The sequence below is a fragment of the Eretmochelys imbricata genome, chromosome 1 (assembly GCF_965152235.1).
Source record: "Eretmochelys imbricata isolate rEreImb1 chromosome 1, rEreImb1.hap1, whole genome shotgun sequence".
Classification (NCBI taxonomy): domain Eukaryota; kingdom Metazoa; phylum Chordata; order Testudines; family Cheloniidae; genus Eretmochelys; species Eretmochelys imbricata.
The window spans coordinates 127,090,024-127,112,529 of record NC_135572.1 but is presented as its reverse complement, the minus strand read 5'-3'; the positions used below and the strand labels follow the sequence as shown (position 1 = coordinate 127,112,529).

The 22,506-nt window shown below is 38.8% G+C and overlaps 1 protein-coding gene across 5 annotated transcripts in view; it reads left to right on the top strand.

Annotated features, from left to right (window-relative positions):
- The window catches only part of ZBED1 (zinc finger BED-type containing 1), a 217,263-nt gene that overhangs the window by 5,561 nt on the left and 189,196 nt on the right, over positions 1-22,506 (top strand). Inside the window, exon 2 of one of the 5 annotated variants that reach the window (XM_077815300.1) lies at positions 4,366-6,540. The exons of 3 other annotated variants lie outside the window; for them this stretch is intronic. In XM_077815300.1, coding sequence (XP_077671426.1) covers positions 4,417-6,504 — 2,088 coding nt within the window. In that variant the 5' untranslated portion in view covers positions 4,366-4,416 and the 3' untranslated portion in view covers positions 6,505-6,540. Of the gene's footprint in view, positions 1-4,365; positions 10,059-22,506 lie in introns of those variants that run through there. One more of the 5 variants, XM_077815292.1, reaches the window with a different exon arrangement.

The following is a 22,506-nucleotide window of genomic DNA, read 5'->3' as shown; positions in this document are numbered from 1 at the left end:
AATAATAGAGATCTTGGGTCCCCTCAGTTATGATTCAAGTATTAATATCTTTTATTTCATATGGAGAAAGTATTATAATAGATTAAGGATGCTTTACTTCCGGTCTTAAAAAATTATGTTTCCAAGTTGTTAGAATTGTTTCACTCCATAGACAGTTTGTGAGCCATTTCTGGTGAAGCGATTCATATATATGAGAGGAATAATATCTGGGATCCATCAAGATGAAAGGAACTATATATATTGTACATGTAAGATATTAAATTATATCCTGAAAAAGACTACCTTTAAAAGAGAGCAATTTAGATTGCAAAGTTATGCACTGAAAAGTTAGGAAATGCCAAATGTATTGTTGCCTATGCACTGAATAAGGCAGAAGTCTGTGGGGCGGAGGCGGGGGAAAAGGGTGGGCTGTATTTGAGACTGTTTTACATTGTACATGGACAACAAGGTAGAATTCTGGTAATATGGTTGATACTAAATCTGGTATTTCATATCTTTCAGGTGCTTCTCTTTGCAACCTAATTAACTTTTTAATGTAGATTTTGTATAAAATTTCTTAGTTTTTTTTTTTTTAAAAGAGAAAAGGTAAAACAAATTATTTTATATACAGTTGTAGCAACCCTTCCTATCTTGTATGATCACCAAGGTTTACACCCTTAACTTCCAGCCACTGGAGCAATAGGACTATCTATGTGTTTAGCTTGCAGCAGGAGACTACAGTAGAACCTCAGAGTTATGAACATCTCTGGAATGGAGGTTGTTCCTAACTTTGCACAAAATGTTGTTGTTGTTCTTTCAAAAGTTTACAAGTGAACATTGGTTTAATAGAAATTTGAAACTTTACTATGCAGAAGAAAAATGCTGCTTTTAACTATCTGAATTTAAACGAAACAAGCACAGAAACAGTTTCCTTATCTTCTCAAATCTTTTTTTAAACGTCCCCTTATTTTTTTAGTAGTTTACATTTAATCCAGTACTGTACTGTATTTTTTGTTTTGTTTGTTTGTTTTTGTATTTTTTTTGTCTCTGCTGCTGCCTGATTGTGTACTTCTGGTTCCAAATGACATGTGTGGTTGTCTGGTCAGTTTGTAACTCTGGTGTTCGTAACTCTGAGGTTCTACTGTACTGAAGGGTGGGCCTCACAGGCTAGGTCCAGGCGGTGGTTGGAAGGAATCCAGCCTGGTTCTCTTCCTTCTTCCCCAAGAATTGGGAGAGCTCCAGCCCTGCTGGTACCCTTTGCAGTGGGGATGAGAAGCTGAGGCCATGTGCTGTGTAAGGGAGCTCAGTGAGTCCTAACTCTCTTCTCCTCCTCCTTTCCATTGCTACAGCTACTCTCAGCTTTCAGGCCAATGTAGAGTGCTTCTCTAGTAGTGATGTAAGCCCAGCTCTTTAGAATGTTGATGTTCAGTTATTATTTTGGCATGCTGTCAAAATTTTCTTGAGCTACACAAACAAGAGAAGGGAAGTGGCAGTTTTTAACAGTTTACAGCTCATTTAAATACGAATGAAATTTCTTGAGCAAAAGAAAAAGTCATCTTGTAGCCTGGGTGCTTTCTCCTTGTGGAATTTCAAAGATTTGCAGCAAATAATGGATGTATTAGAGCTTCAGTTTTTTTTTAAAGTCACAAAAATATTTTTATAAGGAATATTAGGTAACTTAAATACAGGGGTTGCTGTCACCTCTCCCTATAATACAGTACTATCATAGATAAGACCCCAAAGTGCTTTACAAAGCACACAGGTGCTGAGTGCCATCAACTCCAGTTGAAATCAAATAGAATTAAAGGTGCTCAGACTCTCACCAGGAGTCCCATTCTTGGAGTAATATATAGGAGCCTTTTCAGTAGCACCAGCCGTGCTGCACAACAGTTTAGGAAAGGCAGTGAAGAGCTGCACTCTATATTAGGGTTACTGTGACAGTGTGTGGTTCAGTGTTGTAATTAAGGTGGTGGTATGCTGATGTATCCTTAACTGTGGCGATGCGACAGTGTACCACTCTAGTTAAATGTCAAATCTGTATAAAAATGGTAGAAAAGATCTTACGGTCATAAAATCGGGTGGAGGGAGTCTGAGACATTCATTCACTGTGAATTAACTTGCGTTTTGTTGTTATATGACAGAATCTGTATGTTGTAGAATTTCCCTCCTTAATTTTAAATATTAAAGGCACACCACCTGTTTTGTTACTCTACTGTCCTCTTTGCTTCCAGGAACCTCTGTGTTACAGTAAGGGATACTCTGGTTTAAAATGAAATTCGTTGAGTCTGTATGTGTCCCAGAAACACTGTGACATGGCTTGAAATAGAGGCATCTGAAAGCAATAATAATAGCAAATTCTGATATGGTACATCATGCAGGTGCATAATATGAAGCTATTAAAACCATCATCTTTAACATTATACTGTATATACCTCTCCTTCTAAATTATATTGTGATACGATGAGAATGCATAACATGGTGTTGTTATTCATAGAATATAAGGGTTGGAAGGGACCTCAGGAGGTCATCTAGTCCAACCCCATGCTCAAAGCAGGACCAATCCCCAATTTTTGCCCCAGATCCCTAAATGGCCCCCTCAAGGATTGAACTCGCAATCCCGGGTTTAGCAGGCCAATGCTCAAACCACTGAGCTATCCCATATCTCTCTTAATATTGATCTTTGGAATGAAACAGCATAACCATGTTGGGTCAATAATTCATATTGATGACTCAAGCACTGAAATTAGTCATAGCAAAGGACATACCAGGATTCAGAGCACCTTTTTAAAAACAGAATAGTTTTACTTCCTGATGCAGAATCTTCAGATGTAAATATTTAAAGAAATCAGCCAAACCAAAAAATCTGCAACCCCCCCTCATCTTTAACCTTCAATAACCTTATCTTAATATTTTATTAAAAAACCCCAAAATATTAAAAAAATAACTAAATGGTTAAAAGGAACAAAAGTCCCTTACTCCATAGAGTAAGACCACAGGAGCAACTTCACTGAAAAGATACACACTCACACAAACATTTCCGCAGGTCTGCAACAATGTCATGAAAAGCCTACTAGCTTGTCTTATTCACCCAGGGCTTTCCTTTTCTGTTTCCTGGCCTGGTGCTGCCACTGACAGGAAATGATGTGGACATGTCTTCTTCCCCCAACTTATTGATTTGTTGATATCCCATTCTCAATAGAATGCATCATGAACGTATTCTCAACTCTGGTCCTCTCCAATTTTTGTATGTGCCTGCACTTCTGTTCCCTGGTGGCTCCTTTCCTCTCTCCTTACTGATCCTTGTTACCCGCTTACTGAGCATTTCAAGAATGGGGCTGTTTGAGGGTCTGTTGGCAATCATCTGGCTAGGTTGCAGCCATGGTAGAGGTAGACAAAGCAACATCTACACATGCAGCAGTCTCAGCCATGTGTCATGGTGCACAGGTGCAGAGAAATGAGCTCTGGCAGGTGGTTGCTTGCAGGGAGACTGGTGGCTTTATTATACTTTTCTGGCAAAAATATTTTGCCCCATGCAAATCTGTAGGTATAATTTTCCAGAGCGCACAGAAAACTCTTATGTTTATTCTTCTGAACAGCTAAAAAGAATGTTCAAACTGACATATTTTAATGCTTATTATGTTGATAAAAGTTCCCCTGTCTGCCTCTCTTCCTGCAATTATAAGGTGCTGATATTCCAGGAGCCAAGAGCTCTGAACATTAATTCCACAAAGAGGCAGGCAGGAAAGTCCTCAAATGTATATTGTTGCTCTGTATGAGGGCTCTGATCCTACTTTATGAATCCAGCTGGAAAATGTCCTTTGATTTCAGCAGAGCAGGATCAGTTCCATAGTTGTAATGTGCAACTTAAAAAATTGATCTCTAACAAAGTCAAACCAACTTAACAAAATTTGTTTTAGAACAAACAAACATTTGTTCCTTGTGTATCAAATTTCTGCTGAAATAAATGTTAACAGCAGAGTTCAATAATTCTTGTGCAAAGGGATGTTGACTCAACCTTAAGTATAATTTTAGGATAGGGAGCTACTATAAACAAATGTCTAATGTATGTGGCAATAACGTACTAAAACTCTACAGTGACCATTACACTTTCTCTACCAAGAATTTTCATGTTTCTCAAGAAACTCAGTTTTTCTTGGTTCTACTAGCTCAGTCACAGCATCGCTTCACATATTAAAACACTTTTATTTTTGGCATTCTAATGGGTCTTCCTATAGGTCACACTTCCTGTAAACCTCCTCTTCAAATTTGCAAATGTAATTAGGAAGGTAGGTTTCGTGGTGTATTCACAGAAGCACTGATTTCACATAGTTGAGTGTGCTTCACGTGTGCTTTCTCATTGTATCTTTATCTTACTGCCTTTATCAGGTACTCATTAATGAGTGAAGGATCAAAAGGTGGGACGGTGGCCAAGAAGCAATGGAGAATAAAAGCTTAGAAGGCTCGCCATCAGATCTAAAGTTAGTGGCTCATCCAAGAGCAAAGAGTAAAGTATGGAAGTACTTTGGGTTTGATACTAATGCAGAAGGATGCATATTACAGTGGAAGAAAATCTATTGCCGCATCTGCATGGCCCAAATTGCCTATTCAGGAAACACGTCCAACCTTTCATACCACCTTGAGAAAAATCATCCTGATGAGTTCTGCGAATTTGTGAAAAGTAACACTGAACAAATGAGGGAAGCGTTTGCTACTGCATTTTCAAAACTGAAGCCAGAATCGTCACAGCAGGTTGTTCAAGACACTTTAATTATGAAAACCAGCCACAATTATGAAAACAAAAAGCATCAAGAACTGACTTCTGCTGTGATTAGCCTAATTTGTGAGGGCATGTATCCTTCCTCTATTGTTGATGAACCCACATTCAAGGCACTTTTGAGAACAGCTGATCCTAGATATGAACTTCCTAGCAGGAAATATTTCTGCACAAAAGCAATTCCTGAAAAATACAATGCTATTAGAGAAATTGTGTTAAAAGAACTTACTGAAATTCTATGGTGTGGCATATCCACTGACATGTGGAGAAGTGAAAACCAGAATAGATCGTATGTAACACTTGCAGTTCATTTTCTCAACAGTAACCCTTCTAACTGTCTGGCTGTTAACTCCCGGTGTTTAAAAACGTTTGAAGTGCCAGAGGAAAATACTGCAGAAACTATTACACGAGTCCTTTATGAAATCTTTATTGAATGGGGGGTCAATACAAAAGTCTTTGGTGCTACAACAGATTATGGTAAAGACATTGTGAAAGCTTGCTCTCTCCTAGATATTCCAGTACAAATGCCTTGTTTGGGGCAGACTTTTAATGCAGGAATACAACAAGCTTTTCAGCTTCCAAAACTGTGCAGCCTTCTTGCCAGGTGCCGAAAACTGGTGGAATATTTTCAGCAGTCCACGGTAGCAATGTACATGTTAAGTGAGAAGCAGAAGCAACAAAATATTCTGCACTGTATGCTTGTAAGTGATCGTGTTTCCTGGTGGGGAAGCACACTTGCCATGTTGCAACGTCTTAAAGAACAGCAGTTTGTAATTGCAGCAGTTCTTGTGGAGGACAGCAATAACCACCATCTGATGTTGGAAGCCAGCGAATGGAATACAGTTGAAGGCCTGGTGGACCTACTGCAGCCCTTTAAACAGGTTGCTGAGATGATGTCTGCTTCAAAATATCCAACAATAAGTATGGTGAAACCCCTCCTCCACATGCTTCTAAATACCACGTTGAACATCAAAGAGAATGATTTGAAAGAAATTAGCATGGCCAAGGAAGTGATAGCCAAAGAGTTATCAACAACATACCAGCATACACCTGAGATAGACATGTTTCTCAATGTTGCAACTTTTTTGGACCCTAGGTACAAAAAACTGCCTTTCCTTTCAGCATTTGAACGGCAACAGGTAGAAAACAGAGTGGTGGAGGAAGCAAAAAGCCTTTTGGAAAAAGTAAAAGAAAACACTTTCAGGCCCGAAGAAAAGTTCTTTACAGTGTCAGAAGAGCCACCTGTGAAAAAAATAATCATCTCGTCTACCCCTCCCCCTACCAGTGCAATCAATAACATGCTTGCGGAAATCTTTTGCCAGACAGGAGGGGTGGAAGACCAAGAGGAATGGCATGCTCAGATTGTTGAGGAATTGAGCAACTTTAAGTCACAAAAGGTTCTTGGTCTAAATGAAGACCCCCTTAAGTGGTGGTCTGACAGACTAGCATTATTTCCTGTTTTACCAAAGGTTCTTCAGAAATATTGGTGTATTCTCGCCACAAGAGTCTTCCCTGAACGCCTTTTTGGTTCTTCTGCTAATGTTGTAAGTGCTAAGAGAAATCGGTTAGCCCCAGCTCATGTGGATGAGCAGATCTTTTTGTATGAAAACACTCGCAATGTGTCTGAAGCAGAACCTGAAGATGAGGATGAAGGCGAGTGGGGCTTGGAACAGGAACAGATTTTTAATTTAAATGACACAGTAAATGTAAGCAGCAATTTCTTTAATATCCGAGACAGTGGGTTCATTTAACAGGAATACTATGGTACATTAAATAACAAAGAAAAGGTATTTGTCTTAAGTTACCAAAATTATTCTGTTTGATGCTATGAATACTGTAAATATTGAACAAGCGTAACAGACTTGGTTTAAGCTTCCATTGTATGTCTTGCCTACTATCTTAAAACATGAATGACTTGTGATTATACAGCACTGAAATGAAAAAGGAAGTAATTCTGCAAAGTCCATGACTCCTGACTCTGGCCCCAATTTCAGGAAAGCACTTACGCATGTGTTTAATTTCCATGTACTTCAATGGGACTTGAATGCGCTTATGTGCTTTCTGTAATAGGGATGTTTTTCTGAATTTGGACCCTAAACAGAGAAGTTTTAAAAATGTACAAATCCACTTCTGAAGCCAACATGGATTAGGATTTTGAAGTTTAAATTCCTAAATTTAAAGCTGATTTTAAAACCCATAAGTCAGATCTTCAGAGACTCTTACAAAAATATTAGGAAGAAACTAGACAATAAATAACTTTAAGCCTGATTTTTTCACTACCTCATACTTTTGGCCTCGTCTACACTACAAGTTCTGCCGGTATAACTACATCAATTAGGGGTGTATTCTCACCACAATTGACATACAGGTATAGGCCCTAGTGTGGATTCAATGATACTGATAATAGCTTTTTTTTGCTTCCCAAACCAGAATAAGCTATATTGGTATAAGCGCTTTTATGCCATTATAACTGCACCCACACTGGAGGACGTTTTGTTACTTAGTCATACTAGTATAGTTAAAGTGGTAAAACTTTCAAGTGTAGACGAGCCCTTATGTCACCCCTTACATTTATACTAAGTAGGTGGAAATCACAACCACATCAGAATTGTGGCATTTTACATTCACTTTGTGTGAGTCTAAGACAGTGGTTCTCAAACTTTTGTACTGAGGACCCCTTTTACACAGCAAGCCTCTGAGTGTGACCCCCCCCCCTTATAAATGAAAAACACTTTTAAATATATTTAACACCATTATAAATGCTGAAGGCAAAGCGGGGTTTGGGGTGGAGACTGACAGCTTGCAACCCCCCAGGTAATAACCTTGGGACCGCTGAGGGGTCACGACCCCCAGTTTGAGAACCCCTGGTCTAAGTGGTGGCTACACAAGGTGCAAAGCAGCAAAGAATCAGGCCCCTGAAGGATGGGGGAAGTAGGGAGATTGGAAAACGGCAAGGACCATGTGTGTTTTTATTTGTTTTTATACAAATTGTTTTAATTTAAGTTGGGACTTTGTCCAGGGAGTTAGAAAGATCTTTGGTAGAAAGAGCCTTTCAAAAAATTAAGCTTTAATTTTGTGTAAATGTATTTAAGCAGGAAAAAAAACCCTCACACAAGTTGTTAGACCTTGATAATGATTCCTGTCATGTCAGCACTTACAAACTTCCTTTTCCCCTGCTTCCCTTTAGAGTCAGTCTGTAGAGGGCTTTGGTCTGTCCCATCTCAATACTAGTTCTGATTAATCGTTATGTGTACTGGAGTAGCTCCCCCGTGTCTCTATGCCTACATATTTTAAGTCTTTCTGAGTATTTAGCAAAATAAAATAATAAAACATAATGTATCTCTTAGGAAGAGCTACATGTCTAAAACAAGTGTATAGTCCACTTTTTGGGTGAGAGTGGGGAGGCAGCCAGCATATTTTGCTTATGCATAGGGGGACTTTTGGAACTACCATATTATAGGCAAAGTTTTTTTCTTTTTTTCCCTTTTTTCATTTCCCAATTGGAAACGTTCTGGGAATATCACTCTTACTGAATAGAATACAAATTCTCATTAGTCTACAATGTAGCATGAAGGTAGAAGTGGGATGCCCCCTGAAAGTCTTCAGAGTAGCAGCCATGTTAGTCTGTATTCGCAAAAGAAAAGGAGTACTTGTGGCACCTTAGAGACTAACAAATTTATTTGAGTATAAGCTTTCGTGAGCTACAGTTCACTTCATCGGATGCATTCCCTGAAAGTCTGTGTATCATGTGATGTTGGAAATCATTCAGCTGTTGCAGAGATCAGAGACATTCACTCTGTTGTACTAGTCTCACTGACTATGCTATAAAATAGATGTGTACATATAGCACTCAGATACTGTGATGATGGACAGCAGTATAAAATGCTAACACAGAACATGTACGTGTGTGTGTCTGTGATTGTCTTATGCAACACTGATTTGAAGAGATGTCCACCAGAGACTGTTCAGTGTATTATTATGGGATGACTATTTGGAATTCGTAATCATAGATGCATGGTTTTATAAAGGGGTTGGTCAAAAGTAACACAAAAGTGAGATTTACAGTGATATTTAATATGCTGTTTCACTTGTACTATCAAGCTGTATATGTTTACATTTTGTTTTTACAGTTCTCACCAACCGATGCACAGTATGATCATTTGGCAGTAGGTGGGAAGGGGGATTAGAATCATGAAACAAATCAAATGGTGTAAATTATCCCACAGGTTTTAGTTAATGAAAAATGACTGTAAATGGTGGTCTAACTTGTACAGACCTAGCATTTAGGTGGCCCAATTCTTCACTGCCCTGTCTCTTGTGTAATTATTTGTACTTCTGAAAAGTGTGTGTAAAATACACCATTCTGATATGGTATCACCATACATCCACTTTGCCAGATGTACATGACTACAGAAGGTGCAAGGCTGTAGGAGATTGGGCCCAGAGAATGTGCAAAACAAGTGTACTTACATGTGAAGGAAGCGTAGCAGAATAATTGATTAACTGGAGGGAGGAAGTTAAAGCAAACCTCTTAGCTGATTTTCCTTTTACACCTGTTCAGTGAATAAGTTACAAAGTTTTTCACATTGAATGCCAAGCTGATGTAACTTACACTATCACATCAATTTTAAGAGTAACTTTTACTGCGATTTGTCACCTACTGAATTTGTCCCTAAAGGAGCTGAAGCTGTTAAATTGTGCTTAATTTGTGCCAGGGCTGATCCCCGGCACCTTTGGGCTTGCCACATCAGGTATGAAAGTAAAAAAAATTGCTTGAGACCTGACCCTCTTTCATTAAAAATTAAGCACTGTATTAACACCAGAGGTTTGAATCTGCTCTTACGCTACTGTAATTAGGAGTAGCTTCACTGAAATCAGTGGAGTTACACCAATGGAAAAGAAAAGAAAATCAGCCTCCCCAGGTCTGAATTCAGCTAATGTGTTTTGGTACTCTCCAGCCCTCGTTTCCACGTGGAGTGTCTGAAGGCTAAAATTATCATGCAGTGCAGCCTGTTTTCTCCCCAAATCGGTTTCAGCAATACCAGTGCAATGCACTGTTCTGCTTCTTCTGGCCTTTTAATTTTTGGTATCCAAAATAAAATTGTAATTGGTTCAGTTGATATGTCTCGTTGTTCTAAGACAAAGCCATTGTTAGTCCTACCCATTGTCTGTGAGTTTTTATTTAATGTGCTAAGCTTGGAATATTGTTAAATAAACCAGAGAAATAAATTAGCTACTAATTTATTTGTCTGATGTGTGTTCATATTTTCAGTACTTTGACATTGAACTCTCTAGCAACAAGGTGAGGTTATATTTCAAGTTTTTCAAACTATGCATATCCCCTCTGTAACTTACTGTAGTATACTGTACAGATCTTTCTGGATAATAATATGTTGAGATCAATAATGCCTCTCTTACTGAGAAGCTTAGACAGTTTCTCTTGATAGAATTACATGCCGTTTCCAGGCAACAGTACAGTACAGAAATTGCCATGTAGGTGAGCTAAGTTGCAACACTACTGCATGCTGCCACAACATGAGTAAACATGGTTCATTATTGCTATGGTGGGACTAGAGTCTACTGAATTGTGCTATAGCTCTAGACTTTGAACTTATGTCTCTTAAATTCTATATGAATATACAGTCTGGAATTGTTTACAATTTGTGAGACATGAAGAAATGGTGATGGGGTGAGGGTGACGAGCAGGGATGCACTTTTGGATTTTGCTTCTTGTCTGGAAAATATGATTTTATTTTTAACTTCCTTAAAAATGATATTTATGATAAAAGAAGACAAATTACCTTGATATTACACATCTAAATATCCTAAAGTCATTATTAAGACTTTATGGTAGGAATCAGGATTAAGAAGGCATCTGATAATTTAAGTGCTTTTGGGATAACCCATATTAAACACGTGTTATGACCTAGAAGGGTAAAGGGAACTATGAAGAACCCACAAGTTGAAAAGGTTTACATTTTTAGCAGAATATATTTATTTCCTAGTTTTAAAAGTCCCACTTACAGATTAGAAAAAAAATTGTATATAAGATATAATTGAATTCCCCATTTTGAAAGTATGGAACACCTCTGGAACTGGTATTATTATTTTATTATTATTTTGTATTACTCTAGGGCCTAAAGGGCTCATCTAAAATTAGGGCCCCTCCAAAAACAAAGTAAGAGACATTCCCTGTCCTGGAGAGCTTAGAATTTAAATACTCTTTCAAGTATCTTTGTAAGGGCATCCACTGTAGTTTTTCTATTTAGCTTTTACATGTTTTACATTTAAAATAAAGTTTCACATCAGTAAAAGGAGTGTTGATTTAGTGTTTAGGTTGCGCAATGTCTAACTTGTCTTTAGGATACAAAACATAATTAGAGAAAGGATGGTCTAGTGGTTAGGGAGTTGACTGTGGAGCCCAAAGTTATGGATTCAGTTTTTTGCACCGCGACAGACTTCCTGTGTGACTTCAGGCAAGTCACTTGAGGCCTGTATCCACAAAGATATTTAGGCTCCTAACTTCCACTGATTTCAGTGGAAGTTAGCAGCCTAAATACCTTTAAGGATCTGGGCCTTAATGTCTCTGTGCCTCAGTTTTGATCTATAACATGAGGTTAATAGTTTTTTCCTACTGCTCAGAGGTGTTGTGAGGCTAAATACTTTAAAAATTGTGGGCTGCTCAGATACTACAGTAATGCGGCCCATAAAAGTACCATAGAACAAAGTACTCTATACAGAGATCACATGATACCATATCACTTCCACTGGTAATTCCATTGGACCCGAGTCTGTACTGCCTTGTGTCTTGGTGTACCCAAAGGTAAACTTAAAAAAATATTTCCCATAAGTTCAGATGATGAGAGCCTTAGTATAGACAAGGCTGCTGTGACACACCCTGTTTTTACCACTGTATTAGTTAAATCTGCTAAAAGTAAGTCTAACTTCTGCAGTGATAAAAATTTTGGTTCTGCTGTGGGACCTCGTTTTACATTATGGCTTTCACTGATTCAGCTGAAGAGGTGATAGCACAAGTGGGAATTTTTTTTTTCTGTTTCTCCATTGTAGACAAGCTGGAAGTAGTCAGTTGTACCTGGAAAAAGTGGTTGTAAAATGCTACTAAATCTGAATAATTCATTCAGACACATAGTACCTTATTAATACTAAAGTGCAAAGCAATGGAGAATCAGATCTATTGAGTTCAACTGAGTTACTTCTAACTTACAGTGATGTAACTGAAGTCAGAATGAGGCCCTGTATATTAACACCTCCCCCAAATGAAAAAAAAATCATTACCTGTGTGTTTAATATCTTAGGTTATTAAAAAAGAATAGTATTCTGGTTTACTTTTACTTTGTGCTCTCAGTTTACTCATCTTAGGGCAGTGGTTCCCAAACTTGTTCCGCTGCTTGTGCAGGGAAAGCCCCTGGCGGGCCGGGGCGGTTTGTTTACCTGCCGCGTCCGTAGGTGCGGCTGATCGTGGCTCCCAGTGGCCGCGGTTTGGTGCTCCAGGCCAATGGGGGCTGCTGGAAGCGGCACGGGCCGAGGGACGTACTGGCTGCCGCTTCCAGCAGCTCCCATTGGCCTGGAGCAGCAAACCGCGGCCACGGGGAGCCGCAATCTGCCGAACCTGCGGATGCAGCAGGTAAACAAACTGGCCCGGCCCGCCAGGGGCTTTCCCTGCACAAGCGGCGGAACAAGTCTGGAACCACTGCCTTAGATCATGTCTACATGCACAGCGCTGCAGCGGCGCAGCTGTATCAGTGTAGCTGTCCTGCTGCAGCGTGTCTGGTGAAGATGCTCTATGCCAACAGGTGAGAGCTCTCCTATTGGCATAATAAAATCACCTTGGCAAACTGCAGAACCTACGTCGGTGGGAGAAGCTCTCCTGCTAACATAGTGCTGTGCACACAAGCGCTTATGTTGCTGTAACTTACGTTGCTCGGGGGATGGTTTATTTACACCCCTGAGCGACATATGTTATACTGACATAGGCTGTAGTGCAGACATAACCTTTGACTTGTTAGTGTCTCCTTCAACCATCTTGTGTTCATTAATACAATGACTGGAGCTATGAGTTTTGCAGAGGAAAATTTACATTGTCTGGCATCATATTATTATTGATGTGTATTCCTGTAGCATCTAGGAAACCCCAGTCATGGGCCTGGACCCTATTGTGCGAGATGCTGTACAAACGGAACGAAGGTGGAAAAACTTTTATTGATATTTGTAAAATACTTCTTTTGCAGACCTAAATTTTAGATCTAGTTTTACTTAACTTATTATGCTAGGAGCATAATGTTAACAGCGTGTCTGAATAATTTTAATGACTGAATCATATTGATTTAGAAGACTTTAGTTCTAGATAAGAGTTCATAAGTTTTCTCATCTCTTTAGAGAATGATTTAAAGTACTGTGCATTGTGACACCTTTTTAAATAGGTATAACACTCGTTAAGTTACACCTGTACATGTTAAGTTATAGGTGTACTGGAAAGAGAATAATATCCTTACGCAAGCTCCACATACTTCACTCCCTCTCTGCTGTTATTTCCATTTTAATATTTTCTTTTCAGAGGATCATTCCTTTCTGAAGATCTTGTGATCTGGCTTTTCAAGTAACTACAAGGCTATATATATATAAACCAAGCATATTTTTTTTTTTTTTTTGTTACATTGAGAAGGCACAGTTCATCTGGCTCTCTTTTCTGGGGTGTTTTTTTTTGTGGTCAACTAAGATACAGTTTGGTGTCTCGTCATACTTCCTCTGGACAACTGCTTTTCTACTAAGATTAAAATGTACTTTATGGGATGGAAATGGGGGAAATTATAAAATAGTTCCTCCTTTAATGTAAATAATATTACTAGTGCACATTTTAAAGGTACAGTGTCATCTTAAATTTTTTATATTGAAAACACAGTTCTTTACCTGGAATACTAATAGCTACTTAAATTGTTTAAACTGGATTTTTAAAATTCTTTCAGTATTTAGACATTCACTATGTTGTGGTTATTTGATGTAAGTAAGCATTTGCTTCAGTTTGGACAATAAAAATCAACTAAATCAACTTTGCTTTTGATTTAGGTCTTGTCATTTTCAGGCTCTCAGTGCTGATGTGATTGGATTATTAACACAACAGGGAATTTAAAACAAAATGTCCACTGTAATTACAAAAATATTAAAATATTTTCATTGATCTTGGAGGTTTAAATACATGTTTTAAAAATCACTATAGGTGAAATATGAGTTGTCAAAAATAGAAAGGAAACTAAAGAGATTTTTTTCAAGCCAGGTTCATTCAGAGTCTGAAATGTCAGTGACAATCTTGAGCACAGTATTCCTGCTTCTCATTCCTGTGTTTCCATTTAGGATTTAATATCTTATCTCCCTGTTGTATGTAAAGGTCAGCGTTCAGAAATGAGCACACTGCTTTCTGTAGCATTTCAATGTGATAATCAGGCCTATTTTTTGTGTCTCTTTCAGAGGGCTAGCAAAGATCCTGGGGTATGTTATTTCCCATTGCTCTTCCAATCCTTTTTTTATTTCCATTGAGGTTAATAGTCCAAATCTGCACTGCTTTGCACCTTGTGTAGTTATTTACACCTATGCAAAGTAGATGCAAAACAGCACTGTTCTGATTAGGTAACAATTTTACAACCACTTTTATCAAGTGCAAGTGAGGAATTAAATCAAAACTTCTGTTTAAACAGTGATTGTTTTTAAGGTTGTCTTGGGATGGGAATCCATCAGCTCTTTTCCTGAATTCTGTAAATTTTTTTATAAAAATAATTTCGATCAACATGTAAGTATCATGCTATATGCTGACAGGGCATTAATATGTGCTTTTTATATTTGCACGCTTGAATAGATTGGGCTTGCAGGAAGTGGTTAGTACTTCTAAAACACACTTTCATTCAGTTGTTACCACAATATGTTGTCTGCTTCATCCCTTTTTTTGCCATGTTCTTGTTGCAAAATGTAAACTGGATTCTCTCATTTTTTTTTCCCCTCTGCAAATACACTGATTGTCACCTTAACGTAGGAATGTTGCTGTCCAGAATACATTTATGTTTCTGTTGGAAGACCACAATGTCAGTTCCTGATAGTGAAGGCTTTAATGTTACACACACTGTGCCCATAAAACAGTCTGGTAAAATGTTTTTATTATTGGATAACTGGGATGTTTCTAAATACTGTAATTATGACTTAGCAATACAATATGTATACTTGACACTTTATAGATCAAAACATTATTTATGAGGTACACTATTTTTCAGCATCTGTCACGTGTCAGGGCAGTGAGATTCATTTTATACAGTTGCTGATTGGTTGTGGTATGGTACCAAAGCTGTGTAATGATACTGGAAGCTTGTGCGGTAGAAAAATGTGTGAGCCGTGAATATTTTCACTGACTTTCATGTCAGTCATATGCTGCGTCAGATGATTTTAAATGAATTTGCCTACATCTAAAGTCTTGCTGCTCTTTTTCTTGGGACTGGCACGATATGTAAATATTAAATTATCTGTTTTCCTCAGTCTCTGATGGTCTGGAATTTCAAATGGTGGCAAACAAATGGTTATATATATTCCTCATTTTATTCATGCTGATGGTTATGGGTTGTATTTTAGCTTCTGTGGAAGAGAAGTATAGTTTATTTTTAAATAACAAAATACCATTGGTAAAAAATGTAACAGATGAGTAAAGTACATTTGTAATCTGTTCTTTGGTTTATGGAAATGAACCTTCCAGGGAGCTTTTGAAGGAAAAACATATGTTTCTGAATGATGGATTCTTACACTGGTTCTCTTGTCTAGCAAACATTGAAAATCATATATAGCCAGCTAACTCCTCACTATTGATAGCAAACCTGGGGAGTCTTAAAAGCCCAAGTCACTGTATGTAAAACACCCAATCTAAAGGATATGTGCATAACTCCTACTAAAATAAACAAGCATTTTGGGCATAAGGGCTGTAGGATTGTGAGGTTGTCATTAACTTGAAATCACAGTTTCCTTCCAGATCTGCTTGTTTCAGGTAGTATCTAAGTTGGTGTTTCCTAATTAAACCAATTTTGCCTATCAGAAGAGAAACAGGTTAATTACAAATCAAAACAATGATATTATCTGCATACTTTTAGTGCTTGTTAAATATTCTTCTCTACCTGGCACCTTGGGTAAATGGTTACATTTGTGCCAGGTGTTAATCAAATACTGCCAAATCAGAGCGCTAGCTTTTATACAGGCATTTTGCACAAGTGTAAATGACTACCAGGGGTATCACCTGATTAGTGGTGAATCAGGCCCTGTGTTTAAAAGCTTGTGTACTTTTCACCTCAGAAACTGTGAGAGAACCATTTTCTTCATGACAATTTATTAATAGGGAAGATGGCTGTGTCACTGAAGTAAGATTAAAACCAGCCACTGCCAAAATTTTTTTTTAAACTAATTCATTTGATATCCAGATTTGTTTGCATATTCTTATTTACAAAAAATGTTTCTATACAACATTGCATAAGCACTAATATTCCTGCTTTAAGAAAACTGACCTGAATGAGTCTGTTAATCGGTATTATTTGCTAAGTGAAAATGGATTTACAATTGAAAAAAAAACAAAACCCACCACCAAACAACGGGATTCAATTATTATTGTAGTGATAATAGCACTGATAGGCCCCAGGTCAGATCAGAGCCCCACTGCAATAGGCACTGTACAGCCACACAGTAAGAGAGCGTCCCTGCCAAGGAGAGCTTGCACTCTAAATAGACAAGACAGACAAAGGGTGAAAGGGGAAAGAGATGCAGAGAAGTGAGGGAAAACAGAGGCACCGAGAGGTGAAGTGATGTATCCAAGGTGACATAGTAGGTCCATGGCAGAGCCAGAAATAGAGCTGCCACAAAGACAAAATGTCACGGGACTACAACTGCCTGTCATGACCAACTAATAGTGATAGCCTCTCAGTTTCTCTCCAGGTGGTGTCATGAATAAACCAGTGGAAACGTACCACTTCTGTCTGATAAATGATTGATACAAGCAAGTGGGCTCTTATCTAAAACTACTATTTATTAAATGGTAAGCACGTGCACACGCATGCATGTGCAAGCACAGATGCAGTAGGTTTAGGACATCCTGGATATAAGTACCCACAGTCTGAGATGGTTTTGAGTGATCATGAGCTGGGCTTCCAGGGGCCTTCTTTCTGTCCAGCTGATGGGCCATTTTGATGTCAGTTCCTTGCGGAAGAAAAGCTCCCTCTGACTGCTCTGAGGCATTTACTTTTACCTAATCTTTTATAGCTAACTAACAGTCATATAGCTGTATTTATTAAATTAGCAAACTGTGAATTCAATGTTAAAATTAATAGGGAAAAGGTCAATAGAGGCAAAAGGTAAGTTTTCTACAGATGCATTGGCTCAGTCACATTGGACAAATTGTTGATTTTGATGTTTAAAGGGAAATCAACTTAAATTTGCAGAGAGAAGTGTAATTTTGTACCTACTACAACATGGAAAGTCATCTGAAAAGTTCTCTCTGCAGTTATATGTGTATTGGACAGCACTTTATCTCTAGTCTGGTTCTCTGGTACATTTGCAAAGTCATTTTCCTGTGTGTGTGTGTAAGAAAGAATTTTATTTTAAAACACAGGAAAATACTGTAAAACTGAAAAAATAGACGAGGAGTGTCTGGCAGATGTTACACCTAAAATTACTTAACTTTTTTAACAGACTACATTTGAAGTTGGCGGTGGCTCTTAAACAACGTAATGAGTTATGATGACCCAATCACATAAATCCTTCATGCCAGTAGTTTGATAACTTTCATGGGATGACTCCAGGTCAGACAAGAATGAGAAATTATTTTTGTAGAGTAGTGTGGTTTTCCCACCTCTACTCCTCCATCCTTAACCCAAAAAAAAAAAAAAAAAAAAAAAAAAAAAAAACACTGAAGGGATTTTCCTTGAATGTGTTATTTATTTATTTATTTATTTTTAAAATTACCAATTAGGGCCAAACATGAAACATTTTGACAGAGTATAAATGAAACTGTGTCTATTTATAATGTAAATCTATACAGTTTGTCAGAAAAAGGTTTCCAAACGCTGAATGAGTTCTTTGGAGGAAGTTTCCATTCTGGTTTACTCAGTCTAAATTCTTCCAATTTGTTGTACTTCGGGGGCGGGGGGCAGTCACTGTAAATGACAATTTTTTTGCTTTTTTGCATTGACTCTATTGGGTCTGACCCTTAATTAGGCAAATCTGCTGACATTGTCCATTATATTAGTTTAAATCCATTGAGTCCACTGGCATTAACTCCTGATTTCTCACAAGTGTGAGATTTGACTCTGGCCACGAGTTTTTAAGGTCAGATGGCAACAAGAGTGAGGGAGAGAGGTGTTTCCAACCCTGCTCTCACCGGCCTGATGCTTGCAGTTGACCATTTTATTCTTCTTGTGGAGTATACTTGCTATGCAGTGGAACAATCAATTTGACCTTGTAGTTGCTGAGGAGATTGTGTTGGCTGGAGTGCTGAGCTGCTCTGCACAGTCAAGTTGATGCATTTTGAACCCGCTGGAGCTTTTTGGGGGCAGGTATAGTCATTCCAATTGCAATGTATTGCCATCATAATCTGAAAGGCACAAAAGCATGAGTGTCAGTGTCATAATCTGCATACACTTAGAGAAAAAGTATTCCTCTGGCCAGGCGGAATATGGAAGAAGGGACACTGGGAGCTAATCATCCATGCCATAGCAGCAAAAAGTTCAGGAGGAACCTGAGGCTGTGAACTGTCTTGACAACCTGAAGACAGACTTCCCTTCCTCAAATGATAGTGATTGCATGGGTTTGGCTAGTTCTTCAGTTTCTCTCATAGATTCATAGATACTAAGGTCAGAAGGGACCATTATGATCATCTAGTCCGACCTCCAGCAGAACGCAGGCCACAGAATCTCACCCACCCACTCCTGCGAAAAACCTCACGTATGTCTGAGCTATTGAAGTCCTCAAATTGTGGTTTAAAGACTTCGAGTACAGAATCCTCCAGCAAGTGACCTGTGCCCCATGTTACAGAGGAAGGCGAAAAACCTCCAGGGCCTCTTCCAATCTGCCCTGGAGGAAAATTCCTTCCTGACCCCAAATATGGCGATCAGCTAAACCCTGAGCCAAGATTCACCAGCCAGATACCCAGGAAAGAATTCTCTGTAGTAACTCAGATCCCACCCCATCTAACATCCCATCACAGGCCATTGGGCCTATTTACCATGAATATTTAAAGATCAATTAATTACCAAAATCATGTTGTCCCGTCATACTATCTTCTCCATAAACTTATCTAATTTAATCTTGAAGCCTGATAGGTCTTTTGTCCCCACTGCTTCCCTTGGAAGGCTATTCCAAAACTTCACTCCTCTGATGGTTAGAAACCTTCGTCTAATATCAAGTCTAAACTTCCCAATGGCCAATTTATATCCATTTGTTCTTGCGTCCACATTGGTACTGAGCTTAAATAATTCCTCTCCCTCTCTGGTATATATCCCTGTGATATATTTATAGAGAGCAATCATATCTCCCCTCAGCCTTCTTTTGGTTAGGCTAAACAAGTCAAGCTCCTTGAATCTCCTTTCATAAGACAGGTTTTTCCATTCCTCGGATCATACTAGTAGCCCTTCTCTGTACCTGTTCCAGTTTGAATTCATCCTTCTTAAACATGGGAAACCAGAACTGCACACAATATTCCAGATGAGGTCTCACCAGTGCCTTGTATAACGGTACTAACACCTCCTTATCTCTACTGCAAATACCTCGCCTGATGCATCCCAAGACCGCATTAGCTTTTTTCATGGCCATATCACATTGGCGGCTCATAGTCATCCTATGATCAACCAATACTCCAAGGTCCTTCTCCTCCTCCTTTACTTCTAATTGATGCGTCCCCAGCTTATAACTAAAATTCTTGTTATTAATCCCTGAACGCATGACCTTACACTTCTCACTATTAAATTTCATCCTATTACTATTACTCCAGTTTACAAGGTCATCCAAATCTTCCTGTATGATTTCTCGGTCCTTCTCTAAATTGGCAATACCTTCCAGCTTTGTATCATCCGCAAACTTTATTAGCACACTTCCACTCTTTGTGCTGAGGTCAGTAATAAAAAGATTAAATAAGATTGGTCCCAAAACTGATCCCTGAGGAACTCCACTAGTAACCTCCCTCCAGCCTTGACAGTTCACCTTTGAGTAGGACCCGCTGTAGTCTCCCTGTTTAACCAATTTCTTATCCACCTTTGAATTTTCATATTGATCCTCATCTTTTCCAATTTAACTAATAATTCCTTATGTGGCACGGTATCAAAAGCCTTACTGAAATCGAGGTAAATCAGATCCACTGCGTTTCCTTTGTCTAAAAAATCTGTTATTTTCTCAAAGAAGGAGATCAGGTTGGTTTGGCCCAATCTACCTTTTGTAAAACCATGTTGTATTTTGTCCCATTTACCATTGACCTCAATGTCCTTAACTACTTTCTTCTTCAAAATTTTTTCCAAGACCTTGCATACTACAGATGTCAAACTAACAGGCCTGTAGTTACCCGGATCACTTTTTTTTCCTTTCTTAAAAATAGGAACTATGTTAGCAATTCTCCAATCATACGGTACAACCCCTGAGTTTACAGATTCATTAAAAATTCTTGTTAATGGGCTTGCAATATCATGGGCCAATTCCTTTAATATTCTTGGATGAAGGTTATCTGGGCCCCCCGATTTAGTCCCATTAAGCTGTTCGAGTTTCTCTTCTACCTCAGATATGGTATTCTACCTTCATATCCTCATTCCCATTTGTCATGCTACCGTTGTCCCTGAGATTCTCTTTAGCCTTATTAAAGACTGAGGCAAAGTATTTGTGTAGATATTGGGCCATGTCTAGATTATCCTTGACCTCCACTCCATCCTCAGTCCCACTTCTTTCTTTGTTTTCTTCTTATTTATATGGCTATAGAACCTTTGACTGTTGGTTTTAATTCCCTTTGCAGGGTCCAACTCTACTTGACTTTTAGCCTGTCTCACTTTATCCCTACATGTTCTGACCTCAATAAGGTAGTTTCCTTGCTGATCCCTCCCATCTTCCACTCCCTGTATGCTTTCTGCTTTTTCTTAATCACCTCTCTGAGATGCTTGCTCATCCAGCTTGGTCTACAACTCCTGCCTATGATTTTTTTCCCCTTTCTTGGGATGCAGACTTCCGATAGCTTCTGCAGCTTTGATTTAAAGTAATCCCAGGCCTCCTCTGCCTCTAGATCCATAAGTTCTTCAGTCCAATCCACTTCCCTAACTAACTTCCTTAATTTTTGAAAGTCAGCCCTTTTGAAATAAAAATCCCTAGTTGCGGATTTATTTTTGTTTATCCTTCCATTCAGTTTGAACTGAATTAGCTCATGATCACTTGAACCAAGATTGTTCCCTACAACCATTTCTTTTATGAGGTCCTCACTACGCACCAAAACCAAATCTAAAATGGCATCCCCTCTAGTCGGTTCAGCAACTACTTGATGAAGGAATCCATCAGCTATCACATCTAAGAAAATCTGAGCCCTATTATTATTACTAGCACTCGTCCTCCAGTCTATATCTAGGAAGTTAAAGTCTCCCATGATCACACAGTTTCCATTAGTATTTACTTCATTAAAAACATTAAAGCGGGCTCTATCCATATCCAAATTAGATCCTGGCAGTCTATAGCACACCCCAAGCACTATCCCAGGGGAGGCTCTAGTAGTTTTCTTCCCCAGTGTAATTTTTACCCAGACTGACTCTGTCTTATTCATTCCATCGGTTCTGATTTCTTTACATGCTACTTCATCCTTGATATACAATGCTACTCCACCACCTTTACCTTTATTTCTGTCTTTCCTAAACAGCACATACCCTTCAGTACTTGTAGTCCAGTCATGACTACTATTCCACCATGTTTCTGTTATTCCTATAATATCTGGTTTCACTTCCTGCACCAGTAGCTCTAGTTCCTCCATTTTGTTACTTAGGCTCCTCGCATTGATGTACAAACATCTTAATTTTTGCTGTTTGGCTTCGCTCACATTCTGTACCCTATTAGGCACGGTCATTCTACAGCCAGTATAACCTATTAGACTGGTATCCACACCGCCCTTCCTCCTTATATACATTCTCCTACCCACGGCTGTATCCTTTCTTACTTCGTTTTCTTCCCTCACAGTGCTAAAATCCAGCGTGGAGATTACCTGGACATCTCCCAACCATCTCCCCCAAATTCCTAGTTTAAAGCTCTCTTAATCAGTTGTACCAGTCTTCATCCTAGAAGTGTATTTCCTTCCCTACTCAGATGAAGTCCATTCCGAGAGAACTGTCCTCTGCCCATGAATACCTCCCAGTGGCCATACATCCCAAAGCCCTCCTTATAGCACCACTGCCTAAGCCATCTGTTGATAGTCATAATCTTGTCACACCTTTGTTGCCCTTCTCTAGGAACAGGCAGAATCCCACTAAAGATCACCTGAGCCTTGATTTCCTTAAGCGTCTTCCCCAGCCTAGCATAGTCTCCCTTAATACTTTCCAGCGAGAATCTAGCCGTATCATTTGTTCCCACATGAAGGATAATTAGGGGATTCTTTCCTGCTCCCTTTAGGATCCTTTTCAACCTCAGGTCTACATTCCTTATCTTAGCACCTGGAAGACAGCACACCCTTCTATTTTCTGGATCAGCTCTGGTTACAGGCCTGTCTATTC